General features: G+C 39.1%; 2 protein-coding genes across 2 annotated transcripts; both read right to left on the reverse strand.

Moving 5' to 3' along the window:
- Positions 1-3,679: 3,679 nt before the first annotated feature.
- LOC136245384 (uncharacterized) lies at positions 3,680-5,030 on the reverse strand. Its single transcript, XM_066036902.1, has 2 exons — positions 4,037-5,030; positions 3,680-3,989 (listed from the first exon to the last, which is right to left on the reverse strand). Exons 1-2 carry the CDS (start codon positions 4,948-4,950, stop codon positions 3,899-3,901), a joined length of 1,005 nt encoding a protein of 334 aa, XP_065892974.1. The 5' UTR covers positions 4,951-5,030; the 3' UTR covers positions 3,680-3,898.
- Positions 5,031-17,975: 12,945 nt separating this feature from the next.
- Positions 17,976-18,743, reverse strand: LOC136245259 (ryncolin-1-like). Its single transcript, XM_066036748.1, has one exon. It carries the CDS (start codon positions 18,741-18,743, stop codon positions 17,976-17,978), a length of 768 nt encoding a protein of 255 aa, XP_065892820.1.
- Positions 18,744-23,062: the final 4,319 nt, after the last annotated feature.

Raw genomic sequence — 23,062 nt, forward strand, 5'->3', positions numbered from 1 at the left:
TAAATAATTCAGTGTCCACACGTACATTAAATTGTCCAGTTTCTGTTTTTACTTCTACTTATATACCTAAGTACTAAAATTACAACTCCATCCATTTAATACATTATGATTAGTGTTGATGAGTCATTCAGTTGTAGATTTGTTTGTTACTTTTTGTGTAGAGTACATGACTGGTATAGCCACTCGTTTAGTGGATCCTAATGGAGGCCGGCAGCATGTTGGAGCTAAGACTGACCAACAACTGTTGTTGACAAGTTGGGAATTGCCAACTGATGGTTGGAATAAGAATTTAGACAGTCTACCACAATTTTCATATGATCACTTGTTTGCACACTTGGTGTCTAACTCCAAAACTGTTGCAGCTAACCAGAAGTCATCAGCTAAGAAAACATATAAGACTACAGGAGCTATGAAACACAAAGAGGCAGGATATAGACTTTTCCAAGATGACCATGTCAAAAGAATAAAATTTAATCCAGGAAATATTGATCAAAATGTATGCTTTTTTAGTGCACTGGTGCAAGCTTCTTTCAAAACATCAGTACACCGTTCTACATTGATTTGTTTATATAGATCAAATGGTGCAGTATGTGGTGCACATTGTAAATGTAAGGCAAGAGGTGGAGGTTGTTGCAAACGTGTTGCAGCTCTGTTGTACTGTGTGTTAGACTATTCTGAACGTCAGCTCCAAGTGATTCCAGATCATAAAACCTGTACAGATAAGCCTCAACAATGGAATATAGCCAAAAACTCTACAGACGGTCCAATTTTATTCTCAGACATATTAATTGTGCATCATGTATACGGTAAACGTAAAGCTAAGAATATACCAGATCCAGTAAACGTAAGGAATACCATGTTTGTCCAACATCACTTCAAGCTGTGTCAGAAGGTCAAATCCGTGCTTTGTGCACAAGCCTTGAATCCCATACAGATAATCCTCCATTTCCTAAAGTTTTAAGGGGCAATGACTGCATACCACTTGTTGAAAGAGAAGCTTGTTCATCCACCTCATCAACATCTAATCCAAAGCACAGTACTCATACAGAAGACAACAGAAGTAACGATGTCAAAGATGACAGTACAGTACACAGCAGCATGGCACCAAACAACGTTGAACAGGATCTATTGGAGAGTTATATTGATGAAGAAATGAATCCTGAAACAAACAGTGCAAGCACAGAGGAAACTGTTAAGCACTGAGGAAGCAGTGTTTGCTTATGTTAGTGTGAACCAATTAGAAGCTGAAAGGATTCAGGTAGAAACGAAAGAGCAATCAAAATCTTCAGCATGGTATAAGGAACGTCAGTGTAGAATAACAGCCTCCTACTTTGGCCGAGTCTGTAAAATGCGGCAAACAACATCTGGTAATAAATTAGCAACTACCATTATCAGTCAATGTAAAAAAAACAATTTATCCCATTGGCATGTGCTTGGGAAAAAGACAAGGAGCCACTGGCTATAGAAACTTACATTCAGCATATGGCAATGCTAAATAAAATCATTACAGTTGGTCAAACAGGTCTTATAATCAATCCAAGCTTTCCCTATTTGGGTGCGTCTCCAGATGGGTTGCTGACAGACTCTAGCAACACTGATCCAAATGGCATATTAGAAATATAATGCTCCTACAAATACCATGATATAGACCCTTGTGAAGCTGCAGCAAACAGAGACTTCTGTTGTGAACTCTGGCAGGTGACACCATTACACTCAAAAGGAACCACAATTATTTTTATCAGATTCAAGGGCAGATGGCCATTAGCTCCAGAAAGTGGTGTGACTTTGTAATATATGCAAACAAGAAAGTGTCAGTTGAACGTATCAGTTTTGATGAATCTCACTGGATGACAATGTGACCAAAACTGAAGGACTTCTATGGGAACTGATACCTATATTGGAGAAAAAGTTGCATACGATGTAAAGTCCATTGTCATATTCAGAGTATTATCGGTTAATATCAACAGTTCATCATATAAATGATTAGGCATGTAGGTACACAAACTTATTGCTGGTACTCTAATTTTGTGCCCAACCCACCCACATACCTTACATTACCACAAAATATAATACTTGAACCACCAGACTAACATGCAAAGAAACCAGTGTAGCTACATTCTCACAGTGACCAGCTGAGATAAGAAATTTGTCGATATACAACAAATAAACCAAATTTGGTCCAACTGATTATGTAACGACAAGGGGATAACACCCTGAAGAATCCAAAAATTTTTAATTCGTTCTATGGCCCTTTCAACATGTATCCGCACTGAGGCAATATGCCTTGTTTCTGTTTCTTCTTCAATCGTTAGCTGTTCTCTATCCCTTAAAAATGGTGAAATGACTCTCTTCTACTAGCAAATCCTGCACATCAAAGCCTCTATCTGCCATTGTAACATCACCTCCCTCGAGAAGCTCAATTAACCCACAGCTTTGGGTTATGGCCTTGTCTGATACGTGTCCACCATATAAATATGATACAAATGTAACCATTCCACTTGGAGATATGCCCACTAAACCTTTAGCTGTGTATGACTTTTGTATTGAGTGTACATTTGAGATTGAGCTCTAAATGATGAAGGCATCTGTATAAAAATCTCAGTGCAATCAATAATAACTTGTGTTTGTGGATAATGAGCTTTACAACAAGCTGACATTGTGTCATTCACTGTCTGTTTAGTGGCCCATATTGGCAACTGCTTTGAACAGTTTGAAATAAAGAAAGGTTATTACAATACGAGAAACAGTGCTTGGATGTAAATTAAATCTATCACCAATGTCCTTCTCTAATGGATTGCAACAAAGTCGGTACAGAACAATAAATTCATCAGTAGCCTGGACTTTTCGGCTTGGACTACATTTATCTGTTCCAACTGGTCGGTCACTTTTGAAATCAGATCCCCAATAATTTAATTTGAGTTACTGCCGGGCCCAAAAATTCATAAAAAGTACAGAGAATAGCGTATGAAGAAAATCCTGTATAAAACCGTATATCATTATCACTACCAGTGAAACGTTGCAAATAAAACTTCTCAGCTGTTAGGGCTTCAACCTTTATCTTAAGGTCAGCTATCTCTTGTTGAAGCTCTTCAGTAATGGATTCAGATGTCAAGGTTTCAGTGGTGTCAGAATCTGCCAGTGTTGAGGTACTACTACTATAACTTGTGGCTATTGACTGGGAGCTTGCTTTATGCTTTTTGGCTGGAGCTTGTCATGCTGTGGGTGGTTTTCTAAAAGAAGGTGTGGGTAGTAAAGGAAATAACACTGGAACATCAGTCATACCCATTTTCTTCCATTTCTAAAGTGTGCAGAGCACACACAGTGGTGCTCACCTGGAGTAAACCCTTTCCTCTTTATACCATTGATCCACTTCGTTCTGTACGGTTCATCTTTAGGAATCTTATGGAAAGAAAGCGTTGTATCCTTCATAGAATTCGAGTAGCAGCCAGGAACACAGCACATATATCTGCCCCTAGGTTTTGGTTTATGAACTGATCGAGTTTCTTCTGTGGCCGCAGATAGGCCTGAGCCTATTATGCTTAAAAATTTGCCTATTATTCTTTCAAGAATTTCTCAAAATTATTACCCATTATTCCCAAACATCAGGCCTATTATTCTTAAGTTATTCTTGCTGTTTATAATTAAGTATAATTACGTATATAATGTTTTAGGTATTTCAACTATCACGGAAGAAATAAATCAAGCAAAGAGTTTAATACATTGTACACAGCATAATTTTGTTGCATTACATGTACATTGTCTATCCATGTATACATGTATGAATAGTTAAACATTGTTAACTTTATTGTACTGCAATATTATTGAAGCTTCCAAATAATCTTCCAAACTGCTAAGTTGTTGGTCTCCAAACGAATGTTTCATAATAGAAAATACTCGTTCAGCAGCTGCAGAAGACGGTTGACATAGCAAACCCTTGATTGCAGCCTCTGCCCACTTTGGCAATGATTTTGAATTGTTTCTCCAAAAATCTAAAACAGTATGTTCATTTGAAACATCTTCTACAATCGCTGCATACCTGGGGAATTCTTCTTTTAGTGCTGCTAGAGTTGACTTGGTTATAAATGGAAAAGCCAACAAATCTGTTAATGCGGTGCATTCAGGCTTTGTTTTTTGGAGAATAAGTGGTGAAAACAATCGAGCTGCCTTGAATGCTTTCATTGGAATACTCATTAGATCTGCGTTTAAGTGTTCTTTGTAATAGTCTAAGGCAGGCTTGATACATGATTTAGCATATCTCATCCACCTCTGCTGTACATCTGCTTTGCCACTAGCAATAGACTTTGCAATAGCTTGCACATTTGGATAATTTTCCATTCTAACAGAAACACTTAAGGAACTAATAATTTCATAGCATTCAACTGCTACAGGGCCATCACCTTCCAACTTGTACGTAGCTTGTACGAAAGGTTTACCTGCATCAATGACAGCAGCTAATTCTACCTTGAGGTTATGCTGTATACGAGGTGTAGCAAAATATTCGAGTAATTTAGTTCTAGTGTTGCCTGAAAAATCTTCTGGGACTTTAAGAAAAGGTTCAATATCTCCAAAGAGCTCCAATATCTGGTTCATAACCTCCCATTTGCTCCACCAACGAGTAGCGCTAAAGCCACAAATTGTACGACCCGTTTGCTGTTTCCAAATTGCTTGAGCCTTAAAGCTATGCGAAAATAAGCTTACCCAATAAGTCGTGAAATCATTGACATGAGGGACATTAAACCTTTCTCCCACCCGATTCAAAGTATGAGAAAAACAGCCAATTCCCAAGACAGCAGGATAAAGGACTTGCAGTGTGCGCATTGCGGCTTTATTAGCCGATGCACAATCATGCATGATGGCAATAACATTTTCAGACTTGACACCATAATCAACAGACAATGTATTAATCAACTCACGGGCAATTTCATCACCACTAAGGCTCTTGGCTAGCATTTTTAGTCTAACTAATTTTTGTTGAATGCACCACCCTGAGTCAATGAAGCAAATAACAACTGCGAAAACCTCCCCTAGCCTGCTTGTTCCATCAAAAACAACAGACAATGGTTTACCAGCAATCTCATTTCTTCAATCTCTCCTTTTCTTGATCCAGAATAAATGGCACTAGGTCAGACATTCGTCTTCTATCAGTCAAACAGAATGCATGCTCCTCTACTAAATCTCTGAATTCAGGTATTTTGTTAAGAGCTATTCCAGCTGAAAGGAAGGTACGTACTACTTTAATTCGATAAACTCTTTGGTGGTCCGGGAGAGACTCACCCTTGGGATGTTCCAAAGCATCCTGTGATCGTAATAACTCCACTATTTCTAGTTCATCCTTTCTTTGGTTTTCCAGCCTCTTTTTACCTGTGGTATGTTTTGTACTTTTAATGTGATTATTGATCATGGAGCTTTTCACTGAAAGCTCTTCCCGACAACCAAGACAGAACAACTTTTTGTTTGAAACAGATAGGTTTTCACCTTTGTACTGCCTAACACGCTGAGAGGGCGTGACGGATTTTGGATCATTTGTAGAAGCCGTCCCTCGCGAACGCTTCTTTCCTTTAGGAGGTGGGTTTCGATCTACTTTCCGTTTTCGTGACAGCTCAGATGAAGTCGGCCTATGTAGGATACTAAGAAAACTATTCACAGTATTTGATGATCCTGAAGTATCTGTTGTTGATGGCACACTAGTCGAGTACTGGTAGAGACTGTTGAGGTGGTACTTTTCGGCGTTGCAGGATACTCTAAAGTGTCAGTCTCATCCATTATATACTCTGGAATCGCTCCGTGTGAATCACAATCATCAGAATCTATACCACTACTTCCACTGTGGTCATTAAGAATATCTCCAACCAAGTCGGCCATTTTTTTAAACCCGATTATTCTCGTATTATTCCCAATAACTTCCGATTATTCTAGAATTATTCCTGAAAAGTTAAGCACCCATTATTCTTTAAATTATGCCGGCATAATAGGCGCAGGCCTAGCTGCAGCAGATTTTGTCCCATTAGCAGCTTCCATAAGTCCAGTTCTGTAAGAGGTATTAATGAGTGGTTTTCACAGTAAGATAGCTTTATGATTTGGCTTCAACCACACAACATTTCATAGAAATATATAGTAGAATGTAGCTGTAGTGGCTCCTGAAGCGCACACCTGTGACAAATTTCAATACATTTCATACAGAATTTATTTTACGTGATAGCATAAATGGGCGTGTACCCTCACGCATGATGTAATCATGCAAGTCCGCTATTGACTTTGCATGATATTGTTGTGTCATACCACACAGTTTAGATAGGATTATTACTTGTGGTTGTTTCATGTGGCCAACGTCAGTACTGATGTATATTTACTATGCCAGTAAAATCTCACTTAGCGACCACCTTGATAATATGACCACATCATTGCAGTGGCCACAACAGGTAGCTCTCCTAGAATTAGTAGCCACTAAGTGAACTAGAATAGTCTTGCTTATTATTACCAACAATTAGTAATAGTGGATTGACTCTTATTATTACCCACACCACAGATATGATTGTAGAGGACACCTTTATGATAAGGGCCAGTTTGGACTGAAGCCCAACCTTCCTCATCGCTGGACGGCAGAAGAGGAAGAATTTGAGATGTTGGATTGTGAGCGTTACATGGCATTGAGCGAAAACCTGAGGGAAGAAGACAATAGGAAAGGTGGGAATAAGGAATATGTATGCTAATAGCATGCAATCATGTTTTGTGCTACATTGGTTGTGAAATAGTCTCCTTACAATTGTTCTTTTGTGTTTTCCCTTTCCTGGCCATGTATTTAGCTGAATACATGATCAAGGTATTGCATCAGAATTTGGTATAGTAGGAGGTGAAATTGTTCATACTTACATATGTTCATATATGGTTATAACATTCCACTATATAACCAATAGGGCATGTCATTGAATGAATATCAGAAAGAAAGTGCTTGACAAATTGTTTATCAAGTGCTTTTAGGGACTATTGCTGGGTTTCAGTGGCGTAGCCAAACCCGGGCAAGCCAGGGCATTGCCCGGGCATCAGACTTCTTTGCCCCACCATCAGCTCCTAGAGTAATTATAAAGACGTGGGCTGGATAGCTCGAGATTTTGCTAAAGTTACTTAACTAGTCACTGCACAACTTATACAACACTCACCGAGCCATTTTCGCCGATGGTTTCCTTCTTTTTGGCTAAACAGAGATGGGGTTATCCAAGGGATTTTCCCTACGAGTAACTTGATTGTACACAAATAGGAGGCAATAAATAGAAGCAAGATCACGTGATTACAATAAACCGCGCAGCATTGTGCCAAGGAGTGAAGGACAAAGAATTGGTTTCACTATAGTGGACTGGACGGTTTACATTTGGATTAAGTGATCACGGTAGCTATTGGTGTGGTCAAAACTCGGGAGGCAAAGCAATCTAGAGGTATTTGTGAAATTAGCACCCATCTATCCGTGTGGATACTGCTCAGTTGAAACGGTATGGAGTACTTGTTCAGTCAGCAATTCTTTTCTTTTTGTTTCCACTTTTCTAGGCTAACAACTGTAGTGGCAGAGCATAGTCATCACGTGATAGAGCGCCTCGTGCTTTAATTCAAGAATCTTTGTGGTCTGGTATTAAGACACATGTAGCTAGATGTATGTAATATGTTAGAAGGCCAATAGCTAGCTAGCCGTTCGCTTCTATTAGGTTGATATTAGTCATCTTGCATACAGTAGTGTAGGATGATACATAATGCATTTTAAAAATGTTATATTGATGTCCATATCAGGGGCGGATCCAGAGTTTCGAAAGAGGGGGGGCACCTTTCTGAAAAACAGTTGAAGACCAAAAAAATTTGCTGAAAACCAGTTGAAGACCAAAAAAAAAAAAAAAAAAAAGGTCACAACAATAATAGTTAGTTATCCTTACCTACTATATCACGTCTGTTATGTAAAATAAAATCCTATTTGTAGCTTCATAGGTAAGCTACACTGCCTCATGAACATTGTGACTGCTTTATTAGAGTAATTGACTGCTTTATTAGAGTAATTGACTGCTCTATTAGAGTATATCGATCTTGTATGCAATTTCTTGAAGGGGGGGGGGGGGGGCATTTGCCCCAAATGCCCCATCCTGGATCCGCCACTGCATATGAAGATGGGCATGTGTACGTGTGTTGCATGGGAAATGGCTTGCCCACCCATTGCCCAGGCATGGCGAAAAGTCTGGCTACGCCACTGCTGGGTTTTCACCATACACACTTGATATTGGTGGTAATGTGTGTGTTTTTACTATACAGAGGGAGAGGATGTATGAGTCAAAGCAAGAAGGCTACTCTGCTGTCAGTTTCCAGTATTCAGACAGCACAGGTGTGTACATGTGTAGTGGTAGATGCACTAAGTAGTGTAACTATTATATACACTTTAAAAATACAGTGGAACACCTTGTAGCGGCTGTTATTACCATACGTACCTGTCACATTGTACTTATCATATTCCTACTGCTGCAGGTACTGAACAACCCTCAGCAAGAAGTAAGTTGCAGCCCCCAGCCCCTCCCCCACTGAGTTCGGTGATAGTGGATCGTCCTGATGATGAGGATGTCTACACTGTTCCAGTTGGACTAAACCTTCCAGCTGGTATTGAAACTGTGACAACTGACAAGTTAGTAGTGTCAGGGGTTAATCTAGGGGGGGGCCGGGGGGGGGCACAGGCCCCCTCTGGGTTAGCTATTGCCCCCCCTAGGTTTATACCTAAAGCCTTGAGAAATGGAAAGGTTTAATTGATCCCAAAGTTGTATAATCCAATGGTCAATATTCAATGGCATCACAGTAAAATTTCACCAAAATTGAGTATATTTACACCTAAATTTTCAAAATTTTCCTGGGGGAGCATGCCCCCAGACCCCCCTAGAATCCGAAGCGACTTACTTCACCCCCTCTAGGTTAATATTCTGGGTTGAGCCCTGAGTGTGTGTGTGTGTTGGTTGTATAAGTGCATACTTTGTCAATTGAGGATTCTGAGAGCTTGGCTTTTCTGTACACATGGCTGCCAAGACAGGTTCCACTGTGCTTACATTTTAAAAGGTCAATAGAATAACAAGGTACTATGAATGTGTATTATTTGTGTGTCTATGTACCAGGTTGGCTGGCAGACATTGCAACACAATTATACCTTACATCTTCTAGAGGCTTTGTGTTTTGCTAAAACTACCCAGTGTTTTATCCATGTGTGCACATTATGGATTGGATCAGTTAATTTTTTCATTTTGTTGTCCACAGCCAACCACTAATAAACTTCATTCAATTATTGAGAGGACTGCATTATTCATCAGTCAGCAGGGCACACAGATGGAGATCAGGATTAAAATCAACCAGAAGAACAATCCCTACTTCGCCTTCATGGACATCAACGACCGGCTACACCCCTACTACAAGCACTTGCTACGAGTTGTCACCAATGGCAACTACACCCCCAAACCTGTCATACAGCCTGAACCAAACCTAACAATAATGATGGTATGTAACAATTAGAACAATCAAGTAAAAGGACATTGTCGATGATGAATCTAGTGATGAAGATAGCAATGGTGGATATGAACTACACCCTTCTCTACTGGGATCACGGACTACAACAAACAGTACTAGTCAGGACTCTTCTACGATTGGCCAGAATGGGTCAGTGATTGTTAATGTTGACCTTTCAGTTACAATAAACAATTCCTCTGTTGTTTTCTTTCCTTTTTTCTGTTCTTACCTGGCTCTGTATTGTAAACACCCTTTATCACACTTTATTTCACAACTGTTCTCAAGTCACTGTTCAGTGGCGTAGCCAGGAAAAATTTTTTACCGAGGCAAAGTTTAGCTATACACATTGACCAAATTGAGAGGGTCTGCTTCTGACTCAACTGATTCACAAATACTTTCAAGTATGGGTGGTGCAGCATTTGCAGGTTGACTATCTGGTTGGATAGAGGATCAGTGTTTTTCTACATGTCATAAACAATGCTCCAGTATAGCTAGTTAATGCTACAGTATACCATGCTTCTGTTGTAATATGACATAATACATGTGTGTATTACTGTGTAGCTATGTAATCAGACAGGTTGTCTCTGTAAATTACCACATAATGTAGTTAAGGTTTTGAATTAGTTTTGTAATTGTAATCACATGCTTCTAGAAGTTTCTGGACCTGTACAGAACTTTTCTGTGGTTTTGTAGGTATAAAAGCAGTTGTAACTTTTAATACTTTAGAGTAGAATTGAGTAGCTGTACACTGTGTGACACTGTTTATTGAGTTGCTGATTAAAAGCTATTTTGTAGTCAATTGTCAGGTTAATTTGCGAATCTGCTAACAGGTTATGGGCCCAGACACCTGGAGTTGTTAACTGATCTGACATTGGAAGAGCGAAGTGGTTAAACTTTTATATCAACTGAGTATTGTAGCTAAGTGTTTGAGCTTTAAGTAATCGACAGGAGTTACTGGCATACGTAACTGGTTTAATTTCATTGGTATCGAGTGCTGTATCAGCTGATAAATAGGCTGGAAATGGCAGGATCAGCGATAGATGAAAAGTGGTCAATTGAGAAACTTGACAGCTCAAACTGGACTACATGGAAATTTCAAATGCGTCACTTGCTACTCGCGAAGGGGCTCTGGGGGCATGTGGATGGTACTGAGGTACTAGCTGAGGATGCAAATGCTCAGGCACAGGCTGAATTTCGTAAAAAATCTCAGAGAGCATTTTCCACAATAGTTTTAGCTGTCAGTACGTCACAGTTGTACCTGATCACATCATGTGAGCAACCTAAAAATGCGTGGGATGTTTTGAAAAAGCATTTCGAGCGAGATACCCTAGCAAATAAACTGTTTTTGAAGAAGCGATACTTTCGAACTGAAATGAAGGAGGGTACCTCGATGGAATCCCACCTGAAGCATATGAAAGAGCTTACTGACAAGCTGGCAGCAATTGGTGCTCCCATTACTGAGGAAGATCAGGTAGTTACCTTGTTAGGTAGTTTGCCCCAGAGCTATTCTACTCTCGTAACAGCCCTTGAAGCTCGAGTAGACGACATCAAGTTAGATTTCGTCCAGCAGGCATTAATACACGAAGAGCTGAAGATGAAAGGGCAGAACAACAGTGAAGAGCAGGGTGACTCTGCATTAATCGGTAAATTCAAGAAGACAGTCAAGCCACAGAATTTGAGGTGCTACCACTGTGGACAAGCAGGACACTTTCGTCGAGACTGTCCCAAAAGAAAGCAGAGAAACAACTCAGAGCACAAAGCAAAAACTGTAGTTGGGGAACCTCCTGAAGTCAAACTTGATGACCATCCACACGAAAGTGCGTTTGCTACATGTACATCAGCTGGTTCAAAGGGATTACCTCAGGTAGACAAGTGGCTGGTAGATTCAGGTGCCTCTAGTCACATGACATCAAATAAGAAGACACTGGCTAACTTCCGTGAATTTAAGAAACCTGAAAAGGTTGGCCTAGGAGATGGCCACACAGTTGATGCAATTGGAGTGGAAAATGTCTATATTAGAATGCAGCTAGCAAAAGGTGAATCCAAAGAGTTTGTGATCCACAAAGTGTTATATGTTCCAAATCTTGCGTGCAACCTCTTTTCAGTGAGAGCAGCAGCATCAAAGGGCAAATCAGTGAAGTTTATTGATGACAAATGCTGGATTTACAATAGAGCTGGGGATGTTTGTGGCATGGGCTCGCTAGTAGACAAATTATATCATCTTGATTGCGAACTGGTTCCTTCAGAGAGTATGTCAGTGGCATTTGAGAAAAGTCGTGTGATTGATTTATGGCATCAGAGATTAGGACACCCTGGAAAACAACGTCTTTCACTGACTGTGAACAAGCAACTTGTGAGTGGTATTAATGTTTCAAAAATGGAAGAGTTATCTTTTTGTGAAGGGTGTGTCGAAGGAAAAATACACCGTCAGTCTTTTCAGCCAGTGGGAGAAATTAGATCAACTGAGAAATTACAATTGGTACACAGTGATGTGTGTGGTCCCATGTCCACAGATTCCATTGGGGGAAGAAAGTATTTTGTCACCTTTACTGATGATTACTCACGTTGTTGTTCTGTGTATTTCATAAAACACAAGTATGAAGTGTTTGAAAAGTTCAAAGAGTTTGAAACAGCTACCACTACTAGCAGTGGTCAGAGAATCAGAAGGCTACGAACTGACAATGATGGTGAATACGTTTCAAAAGAGTTTGAGAATTATTTGAAATCAAGAGAAATTTTTCATGAGTTTACTGTTCCTCATTCACCTGAACAAAATGGCATAGCAGAAAGAATGAATCGCACCCTAGTAGAGTCTGCTCGTAGTATGCTGTCACATGCAGGGCTTCCCAAGAGTTTCTGGGCAGAAGCAATAGCCACAGCTGCATACATCAGAAACCGCATGCCAACAGCAGCAATCAGAGAAGATAAAACACCTTATGAAAAGTGGTATGGAAGAAAGCCAGATGTAAGTAATTTGAGGGTATTTGGGTGTATGGCTTATGCTCACAAACCTGAATCACAGAGAAAGAAACTTGACAAGAAATCAGAGAAGCTGCGATTTGTTGGGTATAGCATACAGTCTAAGGGATACAGACTCTTTGATGAAAATCAGAAGGTGATTGTAAGACGAGATGTGGTCTTTAACGAGACAGATTTTGGTCAAGCTGAAGAGAAGCTTACTGACACGTTTGATGTAGATGTTAGCCAAGGAGAAGCTAACACACCTGTAGTAGAACAGCAGCAGCGTCCACAGCGACAGAGAAGACCTCCTGTTAGGTATGGTCAAGACGAATATGCAGACACAGTGATGCATGAGTTTGTTCATCATGTTGCATACAATGTCAACCAGGTTCAAGAGCCAAAATCATTAGAGGAGGCTTTAGCTACAGAACATGCCAATCAGTGGAGAGCTGCTGCAGATTCTGAGTTTGAATCACTAATGAAGAATGAGACATGGAAACTTGTGGAACTACCAAGTGACCGTAAACCAATTGGTTGTAAATGGGTATTCAAGGTCAAATACTGTAGTGATGGCAAAATTGAACGTTTCAAGGCACGTCTGGTAGCAAAAGGCTATGCTCAAAAGTACGGTATTGACTATGATGAGACATTTTCTCCTGTTGTCAGATTTTCCTCAATCAGAGCATTGTTAGCCTATGCAGTACAGAATGACCTGCTGATCCATCAAATGGATGTAGTTACAGCATTTTTGAATGGAAACCTTGAAGAAGGAATATACATGGAGCAACCTAATGGTTACATTCAGCCTGGAAAGGAAACTCTCGTGTGTAAGCTGCAAAAGTCCTTGTATGGGCTCAAGCAATCGCCTAGGTGCTGGAACAAAGCATTTCAAGAATATATGGAAGTAATTCAGTTCAAACAAAGTACGGCAGATCCTTGTATCTATGTCAAGATGACTGATGCAATTGTCATTCTTGCTGTTTATGTGGATGATCTGATTGTAATGGCCAGTACATTAGAAGAAATGCAGCAGATCAAAGAAACCCTGAAGTCACGTTTTCAGATGAAAGATTTGGGTAAATTACATTACTGTCTGGGAATAAGTATTGAGCAGGATGAAGAAAGGAAATGTTTGTGGATACACCAAAAGCAGTACATTCTGAATATGCTGGAGAAGTATTCACTCTCCAATGCAAAGGTTGTCTCTACTCCTGCAGATGTTAGTGTTCAACTTAAGAAAGATGATGGTGTCAGCAACAAAGTTGATTCAGTTACCTACCAATCAATCATTGGAAGTTTGCTGTATGCTGCGATAGCAACTCGCCCAGACATAGCTCAAGCAGTGGGAGTAGTAGTGGCAAAGTTTAGTTCCTCACCAAATCAATCCCACTTAACAGCTGCCAAGAGAGTATTGCGATACCTTAAAGGAACTTTGAATTTAGCAATTAGATATCAAAAATTAGAAGATGAAGAATTGATTGGTTGCAGATTGGGCAGGTGACTTGGACGATCGTCATTCTACAACTGGTAATATTTTCATGATGGGAGGAGGTCCAGTTAGTTGGTTGAGCAAAAAAAAAGCAATTGTAGCATTATCTACATCTGAAGCTGAATATGTTGCTCTTAGTTTTGCCACCCAGGAAGTTGTATGGCTGAGGAAATTATTGATTACTGATCTCAAGTCTACTTCACAAAAACCAACCGTTTTGATGGAAGACAATCAAGGTGCCATCTCAATTGCCAAGAATCCTGTTGCACATGCTCGAACTAAGCACATTGATATTCGTTATCACTATATCCGTGAAGCTGTGCAAAATGGAACTATTAACTTGTGCTTTTGTCCATCTGAGAACATGATAGCAGATCTGTTAACAAAACCATTACCAAGAGGACGTTTTACAATGTTACGTGATGCTATGGGACTAACTGAACTTTTAAGTATGTAACCTGTCGATTAGGTGGGAGTGTTGTAATATGACATAATACATGTGTGTATTACTGTGTAGCTATGTAATCAGACAGGTTGTCTCTGTAAATTACCACATAATGTAGTTAAGGTTTTGAATTAGTTTTGTAATTGTAATCACATGCTTCTAGAAGTTTCTGGACCTGTACAGAACTTTTCTGTGGTTTTGTAGGTATAAAAGCAGTTGTAACTTTTAATACTTTAGAGTAGAATTGAGTAGCTGTACACTGTGTGACACTGTTTATTGAGTTGCTGATTAAAAGCTATTTTGTAGTCAATTGTCAGGTTAATTTGCGAATCTGCTAACAGCTTCAATTATTAGACTAGTTTAATTGCCTGCAACACAACTTACTCCAGAGATATTTTGAGCGGTCAGGCCATCCATGGACTGCAACGGAGGTCATAGTCATGCACACTACTTTTTTTTGATCTGGTGTGATGTTTAAGTCAGAGATAATTACCTCTTTCATGTGATGCTCAACTGCATGTGCTAAGTATGTCAAGCTAGGAGTCTGGGGAATGCTCCCTCAAGGAAAATTTTGAAAATATATGCTTTGAAATGGCATGTGGAGGTTATTTTTTTGATTGTAACTGCTAATGCATGATATGCATGATCAATTAGCTCAATGTAATGCCATGCAGTTGACTCATTGGAACTTTTGAAAAATAATGCAAAGATAATTAACATAAATGTAAGCAGTGTAATGAGAACAGTGGCTATCATCTGTATTGAATGCTCTATTAGAGTATATTACGATGACTGCTCTATTAGAGTATCTCGATCTTTTACAAATTCAAGCCACACAAAATAGAATCTATGGCTGTAGTACTAAGTGGGCTGGAGCCTATGGTGACATGGTGCTGGACAGTAAAGCTACTGGGGTACAGTAATGCTGTCTAGTAACGTTTGAGTAGAAAATCCGGGGTGCCAAAACTCAGGCCTGCTCAGCCTGTTGTTGGACATTTTTTTACCGAGGCAGCTGCCTCGGTTGCCTCAATGGTAGCTACACCACTGCTGTTGTATGTATGGCCAGTCATACGTACATATAGATGTGTAGATACATTGGAAGATAAGTATGAAATCTGAGGGTGAATTGTAACAAGTGGATGTTCAAGCATGGCTGCTGATTGGCTGACAGGGCCGGTGTCTAGCAGGTTGTAGAGTGGTGCTAGGGACATGTGTGTGGCGCATGTTTAATGAAATTGTACAGTGAGTCAAACACCCACCATTGACAATATTGTATGTATGCATGTACATATGTTTGTCTGGGTAAGTTGTATATAACACTGTTGGTGCATGCATTGTGTAAATACCTACTGTACACATAGATTACTTTGGCAGTTATTTTGATGATCCTTTCACTACATTTTTTGAACAATCCCATTGGATATATTGAAGGAAGTTGCCAATTATTCCATGTGTACGTCCACCAAGTATGGAAAAATGTGTAAAGTGTGTGGAATATACAGTGTACTAGTGATCTCTTTTACGTGAAGCACTGCATGTCAATAGACTGTTACTCACATGCATTTACTGTTTTATTACAGGGGAGTGACTTCATCACAGATGTACAGTGATCCGGGCAGATGGCTTATGGTGAGCAGCCATGTTTGTAGTGCATAAGTGAGAAAGCTCTGTAGAAAACCCAAGTACATTTATCCCATGAGGTTTGTTCTAACTTGATGGTTATTTGGAACACTGTAAAAGATGGTTCTTCATGGTTCTTCATGGTTCTTCATGGTTCTTCATGATTTGTTCTGGGACACTGTAAAAGGAATCATTTTATACCATATATATTGCCATGCAATCTTTATCATCATTTACTCTTGTGATAGTGTACTGTAACAGTTTGTAGTGCTTAGTGGAAATGGGTTCTAACAGCCAAAAAACAACACAGCTGGCCTCCTAGGCTACCAAGTATAATGAATTCCTTTGAGTTGAAAATGGGGGCGTGTCCATACATATGTGAATGGAAATGAAGAGCAGCTTTGAGGCTTTGCTTAGAGAATTTACATAGAAAATGTTATAGATAAACTATAAAACAGTTAAGAAGATACTTATGTGCATTATTAATGAGTTAAGCAGTTTGTTCATCGTACACCTTAGCAACGTAATTACAGAATTATGACATATTTCATTATTTACGAAATACAAATTACTATATTATTACTGATTCAATTGTGTATGTAGCAACAAATTAGTTTAGTTTCCAGTTAGGTTCATGGCATCTGATTTTTAGAAGTAGCACAACATGAACTTCACAACATGAACTTGTTTTATTAAGAAATCAAGCTGTCTGTTTACTATAAAGGTTAGCTAAAGCCTTTAAAACCTAGTACTTACGTTTTATCATCGTTTCTGAGATGCAAGTGACATTTGTTGTGCCATAAAATGATAGCCAGCCTTCTTAGCATCAAAATACGTGTGCATGTGATGGATAATAGCAATAATGAATTAGAGGCAGTGAGGTAAAAAGGGATTCGGGTGGGGATGAGAAACTATTAATCAAGTTTCCTGGCCCTATCCTGGGACCATGCACTTGGTGTTTAAATGGATAAGAAGTTTGTATCCTGCATTGAATATCACAACAGCTGTAAAATTTAAGACAAACTTTAAGCACTTTAACAAAACTACTCTAATAGAGCAGTCACATTAGGACTAGCTGTAGGCTGAAGAATAGTCAAGGTATATGGCACTGTACACCCCAAACATACACATATGGTACCGCTCAAATGCAACATCGTCTCGCAAGAGTGCGAGCAATTTAAAAAAGTTACTTCTATCTGCCAGCTGTAAACAAATCAATAACCACTGCAACAAATGAAATTTTAGTTAAAGCAACATCCATGTGCAGTGTCACATACTAATTATGTATTGTATACTTCCACAAATATAATTATAACAAATAGAACTGCTTTCATCACACAACAAACTCCGTATATGAATAACCTAATGGCAGCGTCTGGCAGCTCCGTCTCTTTTACTGTGACATTGTTCATTCTTTACCTCATAGAGCCCAGGACATAAACGCCTGCATTACAGCCATCTGCTGCATATAGGTATGGTACTTCACCCATTCAGTAAAATAGGAAATAGTACATAATAGGATTTCTGCAGTCATGCCAGATCACATGAATACCAATGTCAATAAGGTTAGGGTACAAATAATAACGGGAAGACATTTGAGCAAATTTGTTCTCCATCAGCACAAAGCTTGACCACGTACTTGATTAGTGGAAGAGCACACTTGCAAGGAGTAAGTGCATATTTCCTAAATACACTAAATCCAACATCCATGCATGTGTGTAAAATTTTCAAGAGAGATATATACTGTACTTTGTATGTACTAACATTTATCTGTGACAGGTATACAAGATAATTGTAGACTATGGTTGTCATACACACTGTTTTATTCATGATCACAATAAATACATTACAATTGTAACTAATTTACAGCTGAGAGCAAGTAAGTAGTCTCTAACACTTAACCAAAAAGGGGAAATCATAACTAGTACAATTTGCAAATGGCTACCATTAGATATTGCAAGTAGCTGGGCGTACTTTCATTTCTATAAAGCTAGGAGAGTGCCATGATCCACCACTATCAAATGAAATAAACCCATGGTCACCGCCATAGTTATAGTTCAGGTTAATGAAGAAGCAGTGGTTGTACCACCATCCTCCTGGAGAGTCACTGCCATGTGCATTACGTGCACAAGCTCTATGATTCAATCTGTCAACTGTACTGAATGGTTTCCCATTTAATTTGTGCAAAATAAATGGGTCAGTTGGAGTAACACCAACAAATCCTGATACACTTAATCGATATTGATCGTATACAGACCCAACACTGAATTGTTTATACTGCATGTAAGTCTTAGTTCCATTAGTAAAGGTAAGATCAATGCGTAGCTCCCATGTTCCAGTGTTTGTCAAGCAGTGCATTGGATGAAGACCGTACCAAAATTCTTGATTGAGATTACCAAATCCATTTTCATAGTCAACCCACTTTTTATGGAAGTCAGTAGAGTATCTCTGAATTCTTCTCTGAATGACTAACCATCCTCCACCCCCTGAAGTAGCATCACAGTATCCATAAGCCCAACGTTCACAGTCTCCACAAAAATTTGAGATGTTGTAAACACCAGATCTGCTTATTGCATTTGGGCTGAACTTAAATGGTTCACTTCCTCCACTAATGTCACAGCAACTTCCATTAGGAGACTCTGGGATAGGACAACCACTGACTGCAACAGAACACCCTGCTAGTAGTGAAATGATTACAGCAATAGTAGCACTCATTGTTCACTTTCTATAACTCTACTGAATCCTGCAGGTATGATGAGCTGGTCAGAAACTTGTGCTTTTATACTCACCTTTTTGTATCATCCTAATAAGGTTGTGTCTATATTTAGAATACTACCTTACAAATTTAACCACTGAAAGTGTCACTAAGCCCATGCAAAGAAGTTGTATAACTTAAGTAAGCCTTTAAATAGTTTACTGTACATAATGGAAAACTAAGAGCATATACCTGTACATAGTGTCAGCCATGCAGTTTCACACATCATATGGCCTAGCTAGTAGCCGGACAAAATACCACATATTGCCTCTGCACGAACAAAGAACTGTGCCAATCTCTACCTATACATGCAGAGGCAGGATGTACAAAAAGTACACCCCTCTTAATTTTACCCAACAAATAGAGCCACCGTTTCCACAAGGTCATACATAAACTATTCATGAAATCAAATGAAGATTCCCCATATTAATAAAAGTTCCCATTTCATGACTTTGAAGGCAATATGTTTGTGGTATGCTTATTGTACTATCAATGTTTTGGTGCAAAGAAACATGTGCCAGCTAGAGCAAATGAAGATATGGTGAAAGCTTGACGCTTGCGTTACAATAATATCTGTTGGGAGACAATTAGGAGCACTTTTATATGATTTCATAAATTCAGTGGAGCAAAGTAGTCTAAGTTAACACTGATCATGAATGGTAGAAAATGGTGTTATATAACCTCACACTACGGACTGCACTTTTTACATATTTTCAATTTCCCTACTTTCGCCCTCAAAATACAACAGGTAAAAAACGTGTTAAGTAAATACCTCCAGACATATGATTGAAATGTTTGTTTGTTCTATTTTCCAAGCTACAATACAATCTCATTTCTAACTACATGCACTAATAATACTTAATGGCTGCTTTAATTTATAGCCTTAAATGGAGAAAATCTCTGTGTCTGTAGCTGCTTGAAGCCATGTACATCTAACATTATTTTCAGATGGACACTCAAAAGTGAGTTCAACCCAAGTTGAATAACCCACATTCAACCCAGGTTCAACCCAGTTCTGTTCACAAGCAATCATCACATGATGGTATTCATTGAGTGATAATTGTTTTCTAAGCATTTTATGTATTCACCAAAAACTGCAACTCACTTTTACCGAGAGTTCATAATGTGTGACCGGATTTCATAATTGGTTTCTGTAGCAGCTTTCTTCCGACCCTGTCAAAGCCACGAGTGGGAGATTGGCGCCATTTTGTGATAATGGCGTGTAGTGAGCTGGGACTTCACAGAGAGCTCGCCAATAGTGTTCACAGTCAATTTGGAGTAATTTGAGAGCCATGGAGAGCCCAAACTTGGCCTCTGGATTCCAATCATCTTCTTACTTCATTTTATACCCCTATATTAATTTATAGCCTTAAATGGAGAAAATCTCTGTGTCTGTAGCTGCTTGAAGCCATGTACATCTAACATTATTTTCACATGGACACTCAAAAGTGAGTTAAACCCAAGTTGAATAACCCACATTCAACCCCAGTTGAATAACCCACATTCAACCCCAGTTGAATAACCCACATTCAACCCAGTTTCTGTTCACAAGCAATTATCACATGATGGTATTCATCGAGTGATAATTGTTTTCTAAGCATTTTATGTATTCATCAAAAACTGCAACTTGCTTTTACCAAGAGTTCATAATATGTGACCGGATTTCATAATTGGTTTCTGTAGCAACTTTCTTCCGACCCTGTCAAAGCCACGAGTGGGAGATTGGCGCCATTAAATGGCCATGGCTTTGTGATAATGGTGTGTAGTGAGCTGGGACTTCACAGAGAGCTCGCCAATAGTGTTCACAGTCAATTTGGAGTAATTTGAGGGCCATGGAGAGCCCAAACTTGGCCTCTGGATTTCAATCATCTTCTTACTTCATTTTATACCCCTATATTAAGACCACCCCCACCCTCCCACCCTATTACTACCAGCTGTGATATTATTACCCGCTCGAAAAAAGCTGCCCAAAACAGGGCAAATTTTGGTTATCAGAAATGTATACACCCACTCAGTGATAGCTAATTGGTGCAAATTTTGTTTGCACAGCTGTAGACACTGGGAAGTTATTACACAATGATTCCTTAAAATCGCCATATCTCCTAACAAAGCTTTGTGCGTCGAAGCCTTGTTTTGTCAAATTCAGTCACATATTATGAACTCTTGCTTTTACTCTGCAGACCAGAGTTCAACCCAGGTTGAACCCTAGGGTTGAACTCGCTTATGGTATTTTATGACTTTGAGTGAGGTTCAACAAGCCTATATAAACCTGTAACAGGGTTGAATGTGGTTTAAAATGACCATGTGAAAAGGGTGTAAGATTCAATGAATTTTAGTACAGGTTTTTGCAATTGAATTCGTCGCCTTTGCAATTGAATTCGTCCCGTTTGCAATTGATTTCGTCGGTATTGCAATTGAATTCGTCGGTATTGCAATTGAATTCGTCCCGTTTGCAATTGAATTCGTCGGTTTTGCAATTGAATTCGTCGCTTTTGCAGTTGAATTAGTCGGTTTTGCAATAGAATTCGTCGCGTTTGCATTACAATTCGTCATAAACAAAACGGCTCCAAGAAACCAACCCGTTCAACTATTTATGCCTTGGAGAGTTACACTTGAGACACTAGAAGGTAATTGAAGCTGGTAGTACGCGAAGTTGATAGCTGTCTGACAAGTTAATTAGCTTGCTCGCGAGTGACCACACCCATCGCGAATGGCGTAGTAGAGTTTGGAATGTTGTTGGATAGGCTGTAGAGGAAGAATTATTGCCTTATAAAGAGTTGTTTACTACTGTTGTACTTGAACAAGTTCTTGTAGCAGCTGCTACATCATGTTTTCATGTTTGCTCCAGCTGCCATTCTTGTTATGGACGAATTTAACTGCAAAAGCGACGAATTCAATTGCAAAAGTGACGAATTCAATTGCAAACGGGACGAATTCAATTGCAAAACCGACGAATTCAATTGCAAACGGGACGAATTCAATTGCAAACGGGACGAATTCAATTGCAAAAGCGACGAACTCAATTGCAAACGGGACGAATTCAATTGCAAAGTCGCCGAATTCAATTGCAAAAACCTGTAACTGTCTGCTAAACAAGCTTTGATTATGCCAGCTGCTAATATTTTTAAGATAACATCTTTGTCTGCTGATACATCAAGGTATTAAACTAATTTAGTTCAAACTGTGAAAAGTTTATTATATGCATTTTATGAATACAGAAAGCATGGTATTGTGTAACAATACACCATGGCATTGTGTAACTATGGTATTGTGTAACTATACACCATGGTGTTGTGTCACTATACATACACAATAAATGTACTGATAAGGTAGTATGTCTGATATAGTTTGGTATACTCAAGATAATATCAATAATCAACATAATTGCTATCCTCCGCTTTAAAACAGCTACATAAACAGTCTTCAACTACAAAAACATGTAAAGTCAACGAAAGTTGTGATATACAAGGAATACAGTTAAGTAGCCAGTGGCATATGGAGAGGGAGGGGGTCCTGGGATTCTAAAAAACCCTCTTCTAACATTTGAGCTTGCAACGAAAACACCAAACTATCAAAGTTTGGATGCACAAAGGTACAAGAACAGTGTAGTGTAGTTATAACAGGAAACTTATACTGATACCCTGTAACTGTAGAACACTAGACAGATTCAAGTGCAGTTGGCTGGCTACAGCTGCCGATATATGAAATGGCCTTCCAGCTGATACGATTTTGCAAGAAGTTTCTGGCTGACGCACTGTACTAAAAGACATTCAGCGTTTTGTGTGTAGCTAACATTTTTATTTGTATAAGTATTGTGAGGATTTCCTAGTTAAAAAAACAACAAAAAACCTCAGAAGTGTGCTCCACATCATCCAATAAAATGATCACCTGTCCAATAGCAGGACCATAAACAGTTGTTTAGCAATTTGGCAGCACTAACAGCACATATGTAACCATAACAACAATCTTCATTTCGGTTACATAATAAGCTATTAATAGAAACACTTCAAATCCAATATGATCCTGATCATGTAATATGCTATAGGTCTCTCATAACTTGAATATGCTAACCTTTTCACATAGCATTCTTAGTAACAATTTTTAACTGGCTATGTCTCTACCATGTGTACTACCTTCATTAAACAACGCGCACACCTACACTGACTGTAACATGTACACACACAAGTGTAGATGCAAGTAGTATGGTTCTCAATGAGTATCACATTGCTGGATCCATTTGTTGTGTACCACCTAGCAAAATACTCTGTATAGTATTAAA

Source organism: Dysidea avara, chromosome 15 (assembly GCF_963678975.1).
Source record: "Dysidea avara chromosome 15, odDysAvar1.4, whole genome shotgun sequence".
Taxonomy (NCBI): domain Eukaryota; kingdom Metazoa; phylum Porifera; class Demospongiae; order Dictyoceratida; family Dysideidae; genus Dysidea; species Dysidea avara.